This window comes from Sciurus carolinensis, chromosome 12 (assembly GCF_902686445.1).
Source record: "Sciurus carolinensis chromosome 12, mSciCar1.2, whole genome shotgun sequence".
Classification (NCBI taxonomy): domain Eukaryota; kingdom Metazoa; phylum Chordata; class Mammalia; order Rodentia; family Sciuridae; genus Sciurus; species Sciurus carolinensis.
The window spans coordinates 4,851,375-4,869,595 of NC_062224.1; the positions used below are offsets into that span (position 1 = coordinate 4,851,375).

The 18,221-nt window shown below is 40.0% G+C and overlaps 1 protein-coding gene across 6 annotated transcripts in view; it reads left to right on the forward strand.

The window, feature by feature from the left end:
• Ryr2 (ryanodine receptor 2) overlaps positions 1–18,221 on the forward strand; it is a 605,596-nt gene that overhangs the window by 230,085 nt on the left and 357,290 nt on the right. For all 6 annotated transcript variants that reach the window (XM_047520965.1, XM_047520967.1, XM_047520968.1 and 3 more), the window contains exons 4-5: positions 8,720–8,740; positions 15,851–15,865. In XM_047520965.1, the coding sequence (XP_047376921.1) occupies positions 8,720–8,740; positions 15,851–15,865 (36 nt within the window). The remainder of the gene's footprint in view (positions 1–8,719; positions 8,741–15,850; positions 15,866–18,221) is intronic.

Below are 18,221 nucleotides of genomic sequence, written 5' to 3' on the forward strand. Positions count from 1 at the left end.
CTTCTCGAAGCCCACTGCATGCACACGGTTGTGAATGTGGGCGGTGAGTCTTGGCTGGCCCTCCGTGGATGGCAGAGTGACTCATCTTCCCACCACCCTCCTTTGCAGGCCCCACCATGGAAAGGGAGCGGGTGAGGGCTTGTGGGACAGGGCTGTCTACATCTTAAAGGCCCTGTATCTCTCTCTCACCCCAGCTGCTTCATAGTGAGTAGCTCTGGAAGTGCTTTCAGACTGTATTATAGTATGAAGCCTGTTACTCGTGGTAGAGCTGAGGTTTATTGAGGTGAGTATTTAAGTTGATTTTCCCTGATGGTTATGCCACGGTCCCATCATTATTCATGACGGATGATTCCCTTCCTTATATTCGCTGTGATGCCTTTTAAATCATACAGTCAATTCTCTCCTGTTCCCAGACTGTTACTCTGCACTAAGTATTCTGTCACACAAGCATGGCGGTATTGTCAACTGCCCTGATTTAATGACCTAACGTTTGAGAGACGCTTCAATGTTTAGTAATAAGGCTGTCCTCCCTCGTTGCTCTTTTTCTCCACAGTTGGTCTTGCTCTTCTTGACTGTTGATTCTCCCACATGAAATTTCTTGTGGTATTTAATGGTACTTATTAATTCTGATGAGTAGCCTACATGGGAGAGAGCTACTGTGTTATTGGTATCCATTCACTTTAATTTGTTAACTTGGAAGTTTATGTAAGAGCCTTTATTAGCATATTCTGTGTTTTGAGAAAGTATTAGTTACTGTGAGGTAAAAGTATACATGTTTTCCTGAGGGTTTGGGCAAATTCAGATAGCATTTAAGTAGTATTATAAGAACGGTTCTGTTCTAAAACAGTCATTTAGGAAGTGGTAGATCTTAGTCCCTTGTTGCCTGGTTTAAATTTTAAAAGAGGAAAAAAAAAATCAAAATTGTGATTGAAAATTCTAAGTGTTTCCTTGCATTAGGTCATATGTTGTATTAGTGTGGAAGACTGCTAAGATGATTGTACTAAATCTGCTTCATTGTTCAAATCTAAAAAATAAGGGAGTTCTGCCTGGTTAATACAAAACCAGAGTAAAGCCAGAAAATTGGGCCAATGTCATAACAAATTACTGAACTTACATTTGTGACTTCATTTGCTTAATTAAATTTATGGTAAATTTCTTTCTCAGACTGATAGCAGGAAGGATTTTGCAGTCTCATGCAGTTTAAAATAGATATCAAATTCAATATTCCAGTACACAGAGATGCTCTTTAATTATTTATAATTTCCCTAACATAAATGCTATGCCTGTATGTTCTAATTTAGTACTTTGCATTTTCCATTTTAAAATTACTCAGCCGATACCTGAGAGCTCTTAGGAGACGCCTCTGTTGGAGGTTCAGTGGGGCTGCAGTTCTACCATTTGAAAACAGATGGAAAGATGAAAAAATTGAAGTAGCTTGCTAACTAGCGAGAATACTAGTTATGGGACGGAAAGCAAGTCTCCAAGTAACCAATGCAATGCCTGTGTTAGTTTAACAAATTATAATTGAATATTTGTTTTTTTCCCTGTCTACTTTCAAGGCATAAACTGATTGCCTATTAAAATATAATTGGCTTACCCACATGCAGATGTTTTAATGAAAGTGTACATTGTGGCTTTCATTTAATTCTTTGCTAACTGGGCAATTGGGTCACTTCTTTAACTGTCTTGTTCCAAGGAATCCATGTATCACACACATGTTTTTTGGGGGAAGGAAACCTACAGGCTATAACCAAAGTTATTGGAATTTGTTTTGAATGTTTATTGTTTGGATGAGACCTTACATGAAAATTTTAGAAAAAAAAATCCAATAATTCATTTTCAGCTTGCAGCCAGCTAGTATTCCAACTGTGGGGAAAAGCACCTCCTCAAACTGGGAAAATTTTAAAAGGATTTAATTAAGAGGTGATAAATTACCCAAAATAAGCAAATACTAAATAAATAAATAAAAATTAGGTTAGAGGGGAGTGAAGGAAGGGGAAGAGGTGTGGGGTGTAGGAAGGCTAGCAGAGTGAAACATTATTATCTCATGTACATATATGACTGCATATATGTATAATCAGAAAAATAAGAAATTATACTCCATTTAGGTATGATTTATCAAAATGCATCAATGCATTCTACTGTTATGTATAACTAATTAGAACATATAAAAATTTTTAAAAAGTAAAAGGGAGAAAGAAGAAAATATGCTCTTATGAATAAATGTTAATTAAGTAAAAACAAAACAAAAGAAAAGAAAAGGATTCAGAGGCTTTGGAAACATCTGAGGTAGTTTAGGACTTGGGGGGTCCATAACCCCAGGGAGGTATAAAATGCTCTGAGTAAACCTTATACCCTTGGGAAAGTAGGGCTTATGTGTGGTTCTGTGGAGATGCAGGGCGGTTGGAACATGGAAGGAAAGGCCTCAGCTCCTTACACATGTTCCAAGGTCCCAGCTGTTTCTGGAACATAGTACAGTTACTAACTTGTATTACATTATTAATGCCACAGATGCATATGTAATCTCTAGGGTACTAACTACAAGATGAATAAAATAGAGCCAGTAGCCTTTAGAGGAAAAATGAACTATCCCAGTATATGATTAATGTAAAAGGAGGAAGAAAGGAGAGAAAATAAGAATACATGAGACTGAATCTTTCCTGAAATTAGGTTATCATGATGGTTCACAGCTCTAAATAAAATTTAAAACTTTGAATTTGTGCAATTTAAGGTAGAGAGCTTTATGGCATGTAAATTAGATTTTAGGAACTTTTAAAGGAACATGAAACAAATAGAATACAAGTAAGATGGTAAATACAAACTCTTGTTGGTAATGACATTAAATGAAAATGGACAAAATATGTCAATTAAAATTTATGGACAGGTCTGGGGTTGTAGCTCAGCATAGAGCACTGACCTAACTTGCTGGAGGCCTGGGTTTGAGCCATTTCCAGCATGGAGTGGGGGTGGTGGAAGGGACAAATTCATGCATTTGGACTCTTGATTGAACACCATTAATAACCGTATGCTGTTTACCAGGGGCAGAGCTTGAGATTATATCCCAGAAAGGGTAAAAGTAATAGGTTGGCAAAGTTGTGCATATGGTCAAGCTGCCCAGAAAGAACACTGGTTCAGCAATATTCCCACCTGAGAAAGAATTCATGGTGAGAAGTATTGCTAGAAATGAAAATGGACATTTCATTATGATGAAATGATGAGTATATAAGAAAAATAAATTAATTATGAATTTATATGAATCTAATGACTTAGCTTTTAAATTCGTAAAGTCAAAAATGGACAAAATTTTCAGGAAAAATAAACCAAAATATTTTAAACTGGATAATAATGAAAAAACGAGATATATTTAAAATCACAGATGCAGTTAATATTGTTTATAGTGGTTTTGGCCCTAAATGCAGAAGAATGACTGAATAATTACCTAAGTATTTCAAGAAGATAACAGAAAACATTAAACCCCAAACATGTAGAAAGAAGAAATAATCTAGAGAATAACATAATGAACTTCAAAAAGATGGAAGGTATTAAAGTCATTCCATTGATACTGAAGTTTCCTAGAAAAATAGTTTACCATCTCTCACAGAAGTCGGAAATATGAACTCTCTACTTACTAAAGAAAATTAAATGGTCATTAAAAGCATTACTGCCACAAAGAAGACCAGGCCCAGGTGGCCCCCCTGGTCAGTTCTACCACATAATTAAGGAAACATGAGTACCAATCTTAAACTCTGATTTTTCTGAGCTGATCGTATGAGGCCCACTTGGAACCCTGATCCTAAAACATGACAAAGACTGCACAAGAAAAAAGTTATATCCATCATGGACTTAGATGTACAAACACTTCACAAAATAAGAGCAAATCAAATCCATGAATGTACCAAATATTACAACCAGGTTGGGATTCAAAAATCAATCATGTACTCACAAAACCAATTATTATGGGTTACCATGTTCAGAGAGGAAAGAAAGAAGTATTTTGATACCACAAAAACATTTTAACAAATGTTAAAGAAAGATCAATACGAGGCGAGTTGTCGCTCTCAGGTGAAGGGTAAAACCATGACCTTTCTAGAAAACCATGCAGGAGGAAGTTCCTGAGAAAACACCACCACAATAATCAAGGAAAGAATTGATAAATGGTTCCCCGCTGAAGATGGTCTGTTCATGAAGTGGCTGGTGGGGGATGGAGAAGGTGAGATCCAGGCTGGAGTAGACATTAGCGATGCACATGTATGACAGAGGACCCACGCTTGAAAATACAAGGACTCCAACAAATCAGGATGAGTGAAGATGGACAGCCAAATATAGAAAACAGGGCAAAACTTGAACACTTCCTGCGGGTGGATGCCAGAGGGGAAGAGGTGCTTCATCCAGCAGGCGTCAGAGACGTGCCGTCGGAAGCTGTGCTGAGGCAATGCTGCCCACCAGGACAGCGGAGCTCAAGGGACCAGTAACACCAAGTGTCGGGGGAGACCTGGAAGAGCTGCAGGTCCCACTCTGCTGATGGCCTGCGGGTTCCTATGACCTCCTGGAAACCGTCAGTGTGTGCTGTGGCCAAACATTTGTAAACAACCCAGTAATTTCAGTCCTCACACATAGGCGTGGAAATGTATCCAAGTGTTCAGCAAAAAGGCTGGCGATGACGTTTGTTACAAAATTATCTGTGATAACCTCAAGTCAGAGTCCACCTGAATGTCTGTCAACACTGAAGTGGTTAAATAAGTTGTGACGTACTCACATAATGGTGTACTCTGCAAGTGAGAATGAACTGTATTAATAAGTTCACAAGCAGCATCGTTTAAGAAAGCTAAATACAAAAGAGAACGCAGCCTTTCATCCAAAATCAATAAAGGCAAAACAAGTCAGAGGGGCTAGAATCACAGTCACCTTGCGGGAGGACGTGATGGTGGCTTACGGATCATGAGTTCTCTTCTGTTTCTAGATCTGGATGCTGATTGTGTGGGCTTATGTACTTAATAGAATTTTAGCAAGCAATACACTCATGCATTTTTTCTATCTTTCTGTCTCTATTTTGTTCAGTGAAAATGTGGCTCTTTCAAATCAGAATTTCACTTAAAAATTTCTAAATGACTTCATTATATTTTGAGTCCCCTGGAACACAGAATTTTCTGGAACATAGAATTTTCAAGTCCTACTCCTCTCCCTGCATCTTAATCAAGTAAGAGGTATGATGGATAATCACTTATAGGGTAATTTTTGGATTTTGGTTTTCTCTAATTTATTATTTTAAAAAAATTATGATGGGGAATAGATTGTAGGCATTCATCAAATATTTTAATTATTTTTCTTATATTTCATTACCAAAAATTCTAAATTCATGATGGACGTCTTGTTCTTATAATTATTTTAAAATGTATGTGTGCCAAAAACCAGTGTTGCTGGGAACATGTGGAGCTCATGTACTTGCCGTTGGAAGAGTGTCTGGTGTGTCATGCTTGATGTCACATTTTTGTTAACACGTTCTGTTAGGTGGCACTGATCATAAGAAATTGGTGGTTTGGCAATTCTGAATTCAATACAGATTAAAAATTTGAAACGAGGGAAGAGTGTTGACCTTGGGTTTGTTGACCTTGGGTGAAAGATCCAACTCCAAGTCCATCTCCACCCTTTAGGAACAGGTGACTTTCTGCTGTTGTTGTGGAAGCTTTGTAACGCCCTGTAAGTCATTTGCTTCCACGTATGTGAAGTGTAGATTATCAAACCATGAATTGTGCCGGTCAGAGACTGGCATAGAGTACAGTTGTCCTCTCGTCTGCAGTTCTACTTGCTGTGGTTTCAGTTGGCTGTGGTCAACCACAATTAAAAATTATCTAGTGAAACAGCCAGAAATAAACAATTTGTAAGTATGTAATTCCATTCTGAGTATCATGGTGAAATCTCATACCATCCTGCTCTATTCTCTCCAGGAAATGAATGGTCCTCCATCCAGCACGTCCACACTATATATGCTACCCTCCTGATAGTCATAGACTGGCCTTCTTAGTTATTAGATGGACTTCCATGATATAAAACTTCTCTTCAACTCACCCTTATTTTACTTAATAATGGTCCCAAAGTGCAAGGCTAGATGCAAAGGCGGTACCAGGCATAAAATGCAGAAGGACAGATTAACTCTAGTACTATGTAGCAGTGTTACACAGGGAATATAGGAAAAAACAGTAATTATTCAGTACTTCCTGTGGTTTTAGGTATCTACTTGGGGCCTTGGTGTATACTACCCATGGGTAACTATTGTAACTATTTAATAAGTGATATGTAGATTTGATAATAATGAAATCATTTTAAATAGTAAAATAAAGTTACTGGGAAGAAGTAACAAAACTTTTTATACTTATAGAATAATTCAGGCTTATGTGTGCTAAATTTGTAATTAAAATATGAATGCAAAATAGATGATGTATGAATTATTCATCTTTTGTATGACATAATTTAGAATTATAAATTATAGATCATAAACAGCTACTGTTGGATTTTTTATGTCCTCTCCTTAATCAAATTAACATCTAAATGACTATTGTTTACTTTAAGGGAAATTTTGTTTTTATTTTAAAAATGAGGTTGCCCTTTTCATTAGTGTTAATATGAGAAGATATTTAATACAATTTCCTACAGATATAAAAATAATTGTATTTGCTAAAGTAATGGAATTGCTGTATTTCTTAAAAATCCTACATAGATAATAAGTAACTGGGAAAATGTTCATTTGCTTTATATGTTTTGTGGATTTGGTGACAGTTTAAATTCTAAAGTTGATCCAGTTCATTGTGAATTTTATATTTCTGTTCCTTGATTGGCTCCATATAAATCACTTGACTCCTCACCATGTGCAGGGGTTCAATCAAATGAACCTTGTTAACGTCACTAGGGGACGTGTCATGAAATTGCTCTGCTTCGCTCGTGTGGAGTTACACCTCTGTTGTTCCTCAGTCAGTCTCTGACCCTCAGCACCGTTTGTCTCATCTGTGTGTCTAGCTGATAACTCGCCACACTCATGGTGTTGCTGGCCTCTCTGGGGACCTGTGACTCCATTACTCCTCATCCCTGCTGTTTCAGCGCTGTGTTTCTCTTCCGTAATGTACGTTGTTCAGGTGCTTCCATTGCCGGTGATGGTCAGTTTTGACCCCGATGACGAGTTTTTCTTGTGAGTCCCAGGGTGCCTGTCTTTGTGCTTGACGTGTCCGTGTTGACCATGCAGACGTGAACGTGATGGCTTGGTGTGTTTTTAGACGATCATCAGTGTCACTAAAGCTGCATCATATTCTCTTTTCCTGGTAAATATGCAAAGGAAATCATTTCACACTGTCTTGAACTGTTTTCCTTGGAAGAACATAAATGTAAGTGCTTGGCCTTTGAGGGTGGAATAGTATAAGACATTGTGCGGAACTGAATGAGCTGCCTTTTTATCCCGGGTCTCAGGAAATGGACTCACCCCTGGAATGGGTTGATGTTCAAGGGAGGACTGGAACTTTCTCTGGCAGTGAAACCTGCACAATGAAAACCAGGCCCTTCCCCTCAGTGGTGTTCCTTCTTTAATAAAAATAGTGTGTTTTTAAAATGCAAAGGAGGGAGTAGGTTTAGAACAGATTTTTTTGAAGACTAAATAAATTACAAAAGAGGCCAGAATACTCTTGCAAGTAACCTACTGAATTTCACTGTGGCTTCAGAAAATTCTGCCTGTTTATTTAGATTGATATGTTTGATATCATTTTATAATGTTTAAAAAAAAAAAAAGAAAAGAAACCAGTCTGTAAATGAGCATGATCTCCCAGGAATTCACTTCTAAGAGAGACAGATTTTTAGCTTTAGTCCAAGATTTCCCTCTCTGGTATTTGCCTCTTTCTTGTTAATGAATTTTCTAAGGAAAAAAAATTACAATTTAACTTAGGCATGAAGAGTCTGAAGTAATTCTCACTCTTGGAGGACACCAACTGTACATTCTTCAGAAGCCACAAATTATGGAAAATTTGAGAATGTCCCTTGGTGATGGAATTTTCTATTCCAATTGATTTGCTCAGAATCTCAGGATGTTGTAGTAATCTTTGTGCACAGATGGCTTTTTTGCTTGTTCTATTTAAACTTTGGATATAATTGTGGTCACTTATGTTTTAAAGAGTCACATAATTATGTGACCAACACATTCATTATTAAATGGAACTTTAAAACTAATTTTATTCCCATATGACTTTGGAATAATTTGACAAAACATGCCTTTCTCTTATAATGTGAAATTTTATGTAATCCTCAAAAGAATGAGGTAAGATAAATTTTACTTTAAATATCATGGGAGAAATTATAGTTAGTTGCCAAGTCTCCAAATTGATCTCTCTTTAGTTAAATGTTTTTTTTAAATTAGTCGTTCCTGGAGCAGGAGGCCTGGTATGTTTGAGAAGTAGGTAAAGCTTCATTTTTGTTTTTGAACGTGTTAGAGAATCATGATTTCATGTACCTGTTGCAATCCCTGCCTAATGCCTGTTGACAATCTGATTGTTACCTTAAACTTTTTCTGTCTGATGAGATTAAATGTTGTTAATTAAAGTTTCAATATTGTTCCTTTAGACTTGGAAGTAGATTTTGGTGCAGGGACCACGTTATAATTGATTTAAATGACAGTCATTGAAACATTGCGAGGTATTTACTTGTTTGTTTTTTAAAAATTTATTTTGGCTTTTTCTTTCCACAGCAAGTTGATGTGGAAAAATGGGTATGTGTTTCACGCATTTACCGAGAAGCTGAGATTGGAAAGTGCATGTCTGCTGTTGCCTCTGACCCTTTTATTTTGCTTCCAGCGTGGCTTGTGCCGTCTGTTCGCACTGCCTGCTCTGGTGAGCGGACTTCCCGGTGTGCGGTCGGGCCGGGACACGCTCCGTCTGAGATGGGTTCTGTGAATGCGCTCTGCATCCCAGAGCCACAGCGTGTGTAGGATCGGCTTTAGTTACTTAAGTTACAGAAGAGTGCTTCTGACCAACACAAAGGCTTTTGTTATTATAACTCTGTCTTTTGCCAAAGACTTGACTGTTTAATCTCAAAATCCAGCTTAGCTCTCCTGTTGTCCCCCGTACGACAGAAAAAGCAGCTCCGTTTATTTCTGTCATCTTAGAAAGTGAAGGTGAAAGCCGTGTCCCGTGGAAAACCCAGCCGGGACTCTGGAGGCTGAGGGTTGAGTCTCGGGGCCCTGGTTGTCGCAGGTGTGTGACCCGAGCCAGTGACCTCACTTGCTTGGAGAGGGGTGGGGGACGAGTCCAGTCTCCTCTGGTTCCCCCACCCAGCATTCCCGAGGTCAGAGTCTCCCAGGACTGATGTTCCCAGCCCCCTTTCCCCAAGAGGCCCCTCCTGGCGGTGACGTGGGGCTGGCTCCTTGAGGGCCAGCTGAGCCGATGCTGAGTGTTTGCTCCATCCAGCCACCTGGCCCTGGGACCCAGCTCTCTTGTCGGCAGGGTCTTCCCACTTCTTGGTAGCCCTCCAGGGCCTTATCCCCAAACAACTTCAGGGCCACCTGGCTTTCTGCAGTTCCTTGTTTTCAGGTCTTTCAGCCCTTTGTGGTCAAGGAAATCTTGTTTTTTAAATTTTCCGTTTCCCTGGTGGTGGCACCCAGGTCGACCTTTGAGAACAACCTACCTCTTCCATCCTGACTTCCAGAGCAGTTTGAATCCGCTTCCGGTTCCTTCCAACTAGGATACTGCTGCATTGCTCAGCTCTTTCTTTGTGAAATCCCACACCTTCCTCTGTGTCTGGAGATCACACTCTGATCCACGCCCCTCCTCATTTTGCCTTGGTAATGAGAGCCCCTTTCTCTCTAGGAGCTGCTGTGCCTCCTGTTTATAGCATGGACCATGAGACCAGCTTCATCACCCCAATTCTGGTCCCCACCTCCACTGTTCCACTGTGGTGTTCCAGTGCCCCGTTCAGGGTGGGGTTTCTTGACCAAGCACTCCAGCCACTTTATGTACCTTGTCCTGGAAATAGAACAGATAGGCAAATCGTGACACCCCACCATTGCCTAAGGTCACCCCTCTTTGTTCCTCTGTGCACCAATTTTTGATCTGTCTCATTGCTTTTCTCTTACCTCCGTGATAATTCCTCATCTTAAAATTTAATTGCATTAAGTTTATGTGTAAGTCTTACGTTAGGGAGGACCTTCTAGTTTTAAGAAGGTGATGGGAAGTGTCACTGAGCTGACGTCACCAGGCGGAGCTTTGCCAGCACCCAGGTTTGTAGCCTTACGCAGGCTGACCTTTGTGGGCCAGACTCTCCTCCCCAAGGGATTAGAATCTGCACTACTCCTTTTTTATTCTTAAATATTACTGTCACATTGGTGGTAAAGCATAGCGATGCTGAAATGTCCGTTCATTTATGTACCATAAAACCCGAAGCTTCTGCCAGGCCTGTCTCAGAACACTGATGCACATTCTGTAGACGTGTGTTAGTAAATTTCAGATGGGAGCTACAGCTCCCTTTGAAGGCCAGTTCAAATCTTAGGCTTTGTCCATTAGAAGTTTGAAATTCTCCTGTAGCAGCCAGATGTGGAAGGACAACAGGAAATAATTGGCCCTGCTCCCACCTCAGAGCTGTTGACGCTGCTCCGTGATCTGGTCTGTCCCTTTTGTTAAACTGAAGCAGGTATCACGTCCTTTCTCGTATTGAGAGAGTGAAACACCCCACGGTGGTCTCCAGGTGCACGAGTCTCCCTCAGTGATCACAACACTCTGTCCCATGCAAGTGAACTCCTCTGGGGCAGCTCAGGTGCTCCAGGGGGAGGCCTGGGTTCGGGGCCTGGTGGAAGTGGCTTCTCACCTCCCCTGCCAGGTTCCACAGGCCCCTGCTCTGTGCCAGGGCTTCTGCCCTCTTCCGTTGCAGTGGGAAGGAGCAGTGGGGAGGTAGGCAGGAAAGAGCTCTTCTGGCCACTGTGACATCCGTGGGCTTGCAGGTGTTCAGAGCAGTCCTTCTCCACAGGCACTTGGCAGGTGACCTGGCGGGAGCTCCTGTCATCAGAAATCCTGACCTGCACTTCTAGTGCTACAGGCAAATGCTCGTCTTCCTGCTGGTCAGGTGATGCCTTCTCCTTCTGAGAGCTGCTGGTGTCCTAGGAAAGTCCCAGGATGGCTGTCTCCAGGGCTCAGGGCAGCCTCTCACCTCTTCCTCTCTAGGTGTAGATACCAGTCTCCCGGGTCCCATCTCCCAGGCATGGGGTGCCCGTGAAGGCACCGTCACTGGGCTTGGGGCGAGGGAAGCCCAGGAGAGAGGGAGCCTCCTGGCCCTGCAGCAGCTTTCTCCGAGTCTCGACTGTCTTGCTCTCCAGCTGCTGACAGCCTGGAGGTAGGTGATCAGCTAGGAGCAGCAGGGGAGCCAGGGGCTGCAGGTGGCTCCCAGCCCCCTCCTTGGTGTCCTTGCTGGTGGTCCAGCCCTATATTGGAATATGGTAGTATTTGCCATTGTTTTGTTCTGGGACAGGTGTCCCATTTTTACATCTGTTAAACTTGCTTGTCTGGAGTGTGTTAAACAACCCCAGATCAAGGCCATTAGGAACCTCATAAGACTTAAATATACCTGGAGATTAAACTGATCTCTTGATAAGTTTTCTGATAGTGCTATTCTGGATAGCTTCCTCACAGGTCAGTCAGGCTCTCTGCCTCTGCCCCTCTGTCCCTCGTTCCCTGCCTTCCCCAGTCTCTTTTCCTTAGTTTCTCCTTGGGGCATCTGTGCACCTGTGCCCCTGTGCACCTGTTTAAACAGAAGCCAACTGATGGACGAAATGCTGCTTTTCATGCTTTGAAAGGGAAGGATATTTCCGAGTCCTGCTTAGGAAGTAATGAGCTGTTATTTCCATCTGTTCTTTCCAGATGCTCCCTAATAGATGCCATTGGTTTGCAATATGGAGGCCTAGGATTTCAGATCATGGGTGGGACAGTAAAAGAATGGAATGGCCTGGGAAATTGCTGTATATAAAACCTTGTTTATAGGCCAAATGATGTCTTATACATCTGTTTTTTAGAAAAAAAAAATGATGTTGTAATTTTAAAGATATATGATCATTTCAAATGTTCCTAACTCAGTAATTGTTTAAAAAATGCATTTTTACATACAGCTATTATTGTGTGTGAGGGTTTTTGAAATGCTTTCATGTTATCTAAAAATGAAGGTGCATCCATGTTTAAAGTGGTTTGGAAGCAAATACAGAATCTTCTATATCCTGATACAGGTGACTTTTTATTTGTATGCGCATAGGGTAGGCTTTACATGTCTTCAGGTTGTTATTATTCACCTGTGCTCTGCAGGGCTCGATTTGTTTTTAACTTAGGGAAATTCTCTTTTGAGGCAAGCTTGGTAAGGAAGAGCTTCATTCATGATCTCTGGGATACATAAACATTTGTCACAGAGATAAAATGTCAGGACTTACAGGAGCTTTCGGAGTATGGTATTTTCCTTTATCTTTCTGAAGAAGGGCTAGATGATTGTGTGTGTGCGTGTGTGAGATCCATTACACTCGAAAGGAAAGATGGTCCATTTAAATACTGTCTGTAGAGAGTGATTGATAGGTTGAAAGAGACAACAGTTGCTACCAATCTGCCAAAGATACATAGTGTTCTTTTTAAACTTAGCTACATGCATGCTCAGCCAGACACCAGCGACACGGGAGCATGTTCAGGGGAGCCATCAACGTGAGTGGCAGGAGAGCTTCTCTGTAGGAATTACATGTCTCGCTGCTTGTTACGGGTCGATAGCTCAGCCCTGTCCTGATACTTTGTGGACATGCAATCACCACGTCTGTCTCATCAGTCAGTCTTCGATCCTTTCAGTGGGGGGACCATAGGAAGTTAAGCGTTGACACAGGACATTGTCATCATAAGAACAATCGTTGATGTTTTTCACAAATACATAATGACATATGCTATTAGGCATTGTATATTGACCTATCTTTAGAACTTGGAATTGTTCATGCTGGATTCCTTTCGTCTCCTAAAATAACTGGGAGTATCCTTAATTGAATATAACCACCCACAAACCCCCATATTTGGTGTTTTAACAAGTTTTCATTCTCTCAACATGGTGAAGTGACAGGTTCCTCCCCACTCACAAAGGAGAGGTTGTAGTCGGAGAGTTACGGGGCTCCTGCTTCCTGGAGATAGGCAGGCAGAAAGGCTTATTTCTGATTATTGCACTTGGTAATTCTGTTTAGTGACCAGTCCCCCAAATCTTTGTTGCTTTGTTGCTCATTCCTCATCTAGATATTTTTTGAGGCGCTATTTTAGCAAAAGCTTATTTAAAAGTTTTCACCTATCTAAAAGTATTAATTTGATAAGTCTGCTTCATTTCACTGAGCTGAAATACTGGTTTAAAAAACAAGATCACGATCACACCGGAAGACATCATTTGGGAGAGGAGCTTTGCTACATCACCTGAATCACTGTTTCTTTCTTTGCACTTGCTAACAGATTGAATCTAATTGTTCATCTTCTCAGTATCTGATGTTTGTCAGCAATGTTCAGGTCCAATGTTGCTGTTGAACTTATTTTTCTGCTTCTAGCTGCTTGCATTTGGTAAGATGATCCCCTAGGTCTTTCAGATCTAGGGCACTGAGTGATTAAGCTTAGATACCAAAGACAGTTCTGCTTTTTGTCATCCATTTGGCTCCCAGTTCTCTGTCTGTGTTACAATGTAGTGCTAGCAATTTCTCTCCCTGGTTTCGTGTTAAGGGGCTGCATGGACGGTTTTGCCAACAGCTCATGCTCCTATTTGGAGCTTCATGTGACCTGTCAGTTCTGCAGTAATTGAACTTGCCCTGGGACCCTGAGTTACTGTTACTTGTACTCTTACCCTAAAGAACCTCTGCTCCCGCTTTGTGTTGTTTCTGTGCAAATTGATCATCATCCAAAAAATTCTTCTCAGGCAAAAAGCAGGTCAGAGCTCCAGCTGTTGCCACCTCTGCTGCAGTTGCCTAATGAGGTTTTAGCTCTTCCCTAGCGAGATAAGCCAAATTAATTTATTAAATTTATTGCAAACCAGAAAACGATATTTTCTACACCCGAAGAGGCTACTGTCTTCACTGTTGATCATGCTGAGTTTCTTTTCTAGTCTCATGATGTCATTTGCTTTTAAAGGGTATTTTCCGGTTACTCTTTTTCTGTTTGATGTTTCTCTCACCATCTTTAGGCAGTGTTTACGTTAAGATTAAAGTAATGTATTCATCTTTCTTGTTTTGATGGAGTTTGCTTTTTTCTTTGCCCTTGAATGATCTCTTTGGAAAAATCTCATAATGCTATAACTTTGATAATATCTGGAACTTAAGCCAAATTGATCATTTAGAAATTTGTATGAAAAGTTAATGTTAATAATGCTGCAAATTTATCTTCCATGCTCTTGGTTATCTTTTAGAAATTATATGTATATGTACAGATGGATATTTTAGCTTTGCTAATTTGCATTATTCATTCTATCTTATTGCATATGCACATTTTCTCCTCTTTGTCTTATTCTTCCTGCAAATACAACTTAGAAATTTTTGAGGAGCAGGCCTCAGTTACTCTACTGACCATTCTTTCTTCTGTTTTTGACTGACAAAATCAGGTTGAGAACATGTTTTAAAGAAAAACACCCCAAATCTTGCTCAATTAAAAAATATCTCATGAAGAAATCTGTGATAAACCATGTGCTGTAGCAAAATGTTAGGTTTTTGTGTTTCTTTGAATTAAGGCTTAAAAATGCTTTTTCCCAATTCCAAATTTGATTGTATTTCCATCATTACTGAGTCATGTGTAAGCTTACGATTAGTCAGTTTTGACGTGGAAAATAAATTTCCTGATATCATCCATCATTAATATCAGTCAGAAAATATGTACTTGAACAGGTTCGGTTTTTTAAGCTGAGAGTGAGAAGGTTCTTTACAATCGTCCCTTAACATTACAACATTGAAAATAAAAACCATCAGTCTGGATGGAATTTCCATATATATTACAATGTCTGTTGTGCTATTATATCTACCCTTATGTCTATTAGGAATCTTTCCCTTGCTGATTTCTTTGAAGCCAATGTGGAGATGTATCTTCTTACTATAGGACTCCCATTACGTGCCTGGCAGCTAAAGTCAGCTCTCAGTTTGGAAATGCAACATTATTTTTCCTCCTATTTTATCTCTGTATCTGTCCAGCATTAAGTCCAGGAAATGTTAGGGAATGTAGTGAAAAATGAAGGACGATGTATACACTTAATGTTTTATAGAGAAGAAAGAACTCTTCCAGTGCATGAGAGGAGACTGTCATCTTAAGGGAAGGAGAGGAACCGTTCTGCGAGCCTCTTTGGGGTCCCTCCCACATGTGGATGGAATTGCTGCCTGTTTTGCATGAAGGGTGCTCAGCTCATTGCAGCACACTAGTTTACAGTCACCCTACCTGCTTCTAATCTGTTATTACCAAAATCAGTTGTGTTGCTATTTATATCACTGCATTTATATGCAAAGAATAAAATGACAGGTTTATTTTATTAAGCATTTTCAGAGGATAAATTAAGATTATTCCTCTTTCTTGGTGCCTAGATAGCTTGTCAACTGAATCACGCATTTCAGTCAAGTGGCATGTTTTCACAGAAAATGGAAGAACTAATAAAAAAACACTTTTAAAAAGAGTTTTGCTTGCTGCAGCTTTCCTCTAGCATGTAGTAGATACTAAGTTTTATTGCAAAAACAGTTAATTTTTTTTTTTAATGTTCCCAAGTCTCCATTTTAGAAAAGTGGAGTCTTGATAAATAAGAGATATTTTAAATTCAGCATTTGAAATAATGTGTACTTACTGCTTTCTCTCTTTTCCTTATGTCCCTACAGAAATTCATGATGAAGGTAAGAATTTGGTTCATCTGCTAAATATGTAATACTTAGTACTTGTTCAGTATGGGCACATAATTGCTTTGTTTTTTAATTTGTGGCAGTTTTCTTTACATTTGAAAGTTTTTAACAATTAAACTTTGGAACTTTCAAATATAAATAAATAAATCGCCTGTTTAGATTTAACAACTTAAACAACACTTGACATCTTTGGGTCGTATTGTAGCATGTTAAGTTTAATGAGTCAACACTGGGACTTTGTCCCATTACCCCAAGTTCTTTATAACTGTTCGTATAGAATGCTCAGCCTGGCAATGACATGTCCTCAAGAATTGCTATTGTTTACTCCAGAAGTAAGATGATTTCAGCCCCCTTTGATTTCTTAATTAAATAAGAAAAATAAAAGCTTTTAGAAGGAGACCAATGAGAAGACTAAACCACACGGTCCTGTCATTGAAGGAAGATGCCAGCGAAGGAGAGAAATGGAGGATTATGGTCACTCAATGATGTATGGTTGAAAGCTTCGGTTTCATTTTTACATACCTGCCACATTTCTCTCGTAACATTTGTGAGACTTAATTTTTATCCTAAAAGCTTAGGAACAAGAAAGACATTTATACTCAATCAACAAAGGATTAATATAATTTATAATCTCAAGAGAATGTTATTTCAGAAGATATGAACTTGGAGGGGTGTCAATGAAACTTCTGGACATGCACTGGAAAGGTGGCTTTGAAGAAAGGGGAATGGAGCTCTCTTGCCAGCTACGGAGTTTTGTAGTGAAGTCTGTCATTCAGGTTTTACAGATCTCTGAACCCCGTGCATGGTGGGCTACCCCAAGTGCACCTACTGGCTAACACGGAATTTGACAGTTGGGATGAAATGACAGAAGCCACCTATCAATGAAGACATGGAACATCTTCCTGGACTTCAAATAACTCCAGCTCTTATTTTTCAGTGGAAAATATTATTGTTACATTATAAGGAGGGGGCGTTTCCTGCTTCACTTGGTGCATTGAGACTCACAGAGTTAGGTTGGAAAAATATTATAAAGCAGCAGCAAAATATGGATAAAGCATTTCTTTGTAAATATTAATCATGAAATTGAGTTTGAAAAAATTGTTTTCCAATTTTTTTTAATTGTTTTAAATTTGCATTTACTATTATCTCATCCCTATCCCAGGCCCTGCTATAGTGCCCTCTTGGCCTCCCCTGGGCTACTGGTAAAGGAATAGTTGTCTGGAAGAGTTATCATAAGCTCTTCGGTGAGAGCAGATTCATATGTAACCCAGGGCAAGCAGAAAGATGAGGTAGACTCAACTGAAAGCAATTGTAATGCCTCACTTTTTGAGGCTCTGACTTCTGTTAACTTTGGGGCCAACAGGCCAATGGTTTATTTTTATACCTGCCCCGCATGACCTGGAAAGGTTGGAATTGACCAAGGGAGGCACATGCATGCTCTGGAGTGATCTGAGCCACGTAGCAGGAGGAGGTGCTGAATACTACTCCGCTCTCACCTTTCAGCCACCTTTGCTTTGAGTCCTGCACCTGGAAGACACTGTAGAACTGCTGAGAACCAGCAGGATGCCTTCTTGTAAAAGCCCCCTGGGTGCTGAGCAGAGAGGGGTCAGTCCTGCCCTGGGCCTGGTCTCCTCCCTTCGAGATGCAAGTTGAAGACATCAGCACAAGTCAACCCTTGAGTGCCACGTGGCTATCTCACTGGGGGTCACCTGACTTCATCAGGCACATCAGTTTTGACCTAAACACCTTTCTCATTAATTGTTATAATAGATTCACTGCTCAAAGGTGGCGGGACGGTTTGAGAGTCTCCTGCAGCTGGGGACACACACTCCCCTGAGATACTGAGGTAGTTTTCTGTTTTTCTCCCTGGAACCACTAACTTTTCTATTTCCCAAGCATTACTATTTGCATTTGAAGGTACACTTGAAAGCATCTCCACTTGGGATCTATGCAATCTGAAAGAGCTCCTGTTATTACACAATTCTTTTTGTTGTTGTCCATAATTTCTAATATCGAAGGTATGTTTCCTTGTTGCTGGAAGCAAATAAACTCCTTTTTAGATTCCAGTGTTGAACTTCTAAAATGGCGTGTGAAATCATAGATGTCAAGGTCATAGGAAAGTTCTCTTGCAGAATCTTATTTTTAAAAAACTCATGTATTAAGAACCTGGAATTTTGATAAATATTCTGCATTGATTAGCATAGCATTTTTAAAAAATATATATTTTAGACCTTTATTTTGTTCATTTATTTTTATGTCATGCTGAGAATCGAACCCAGTGCCTCATATGTGCTAGGCAAACACTACCACTGAGCCACACCCCCAGCCCCTAGGATAGCATTTTTGTATA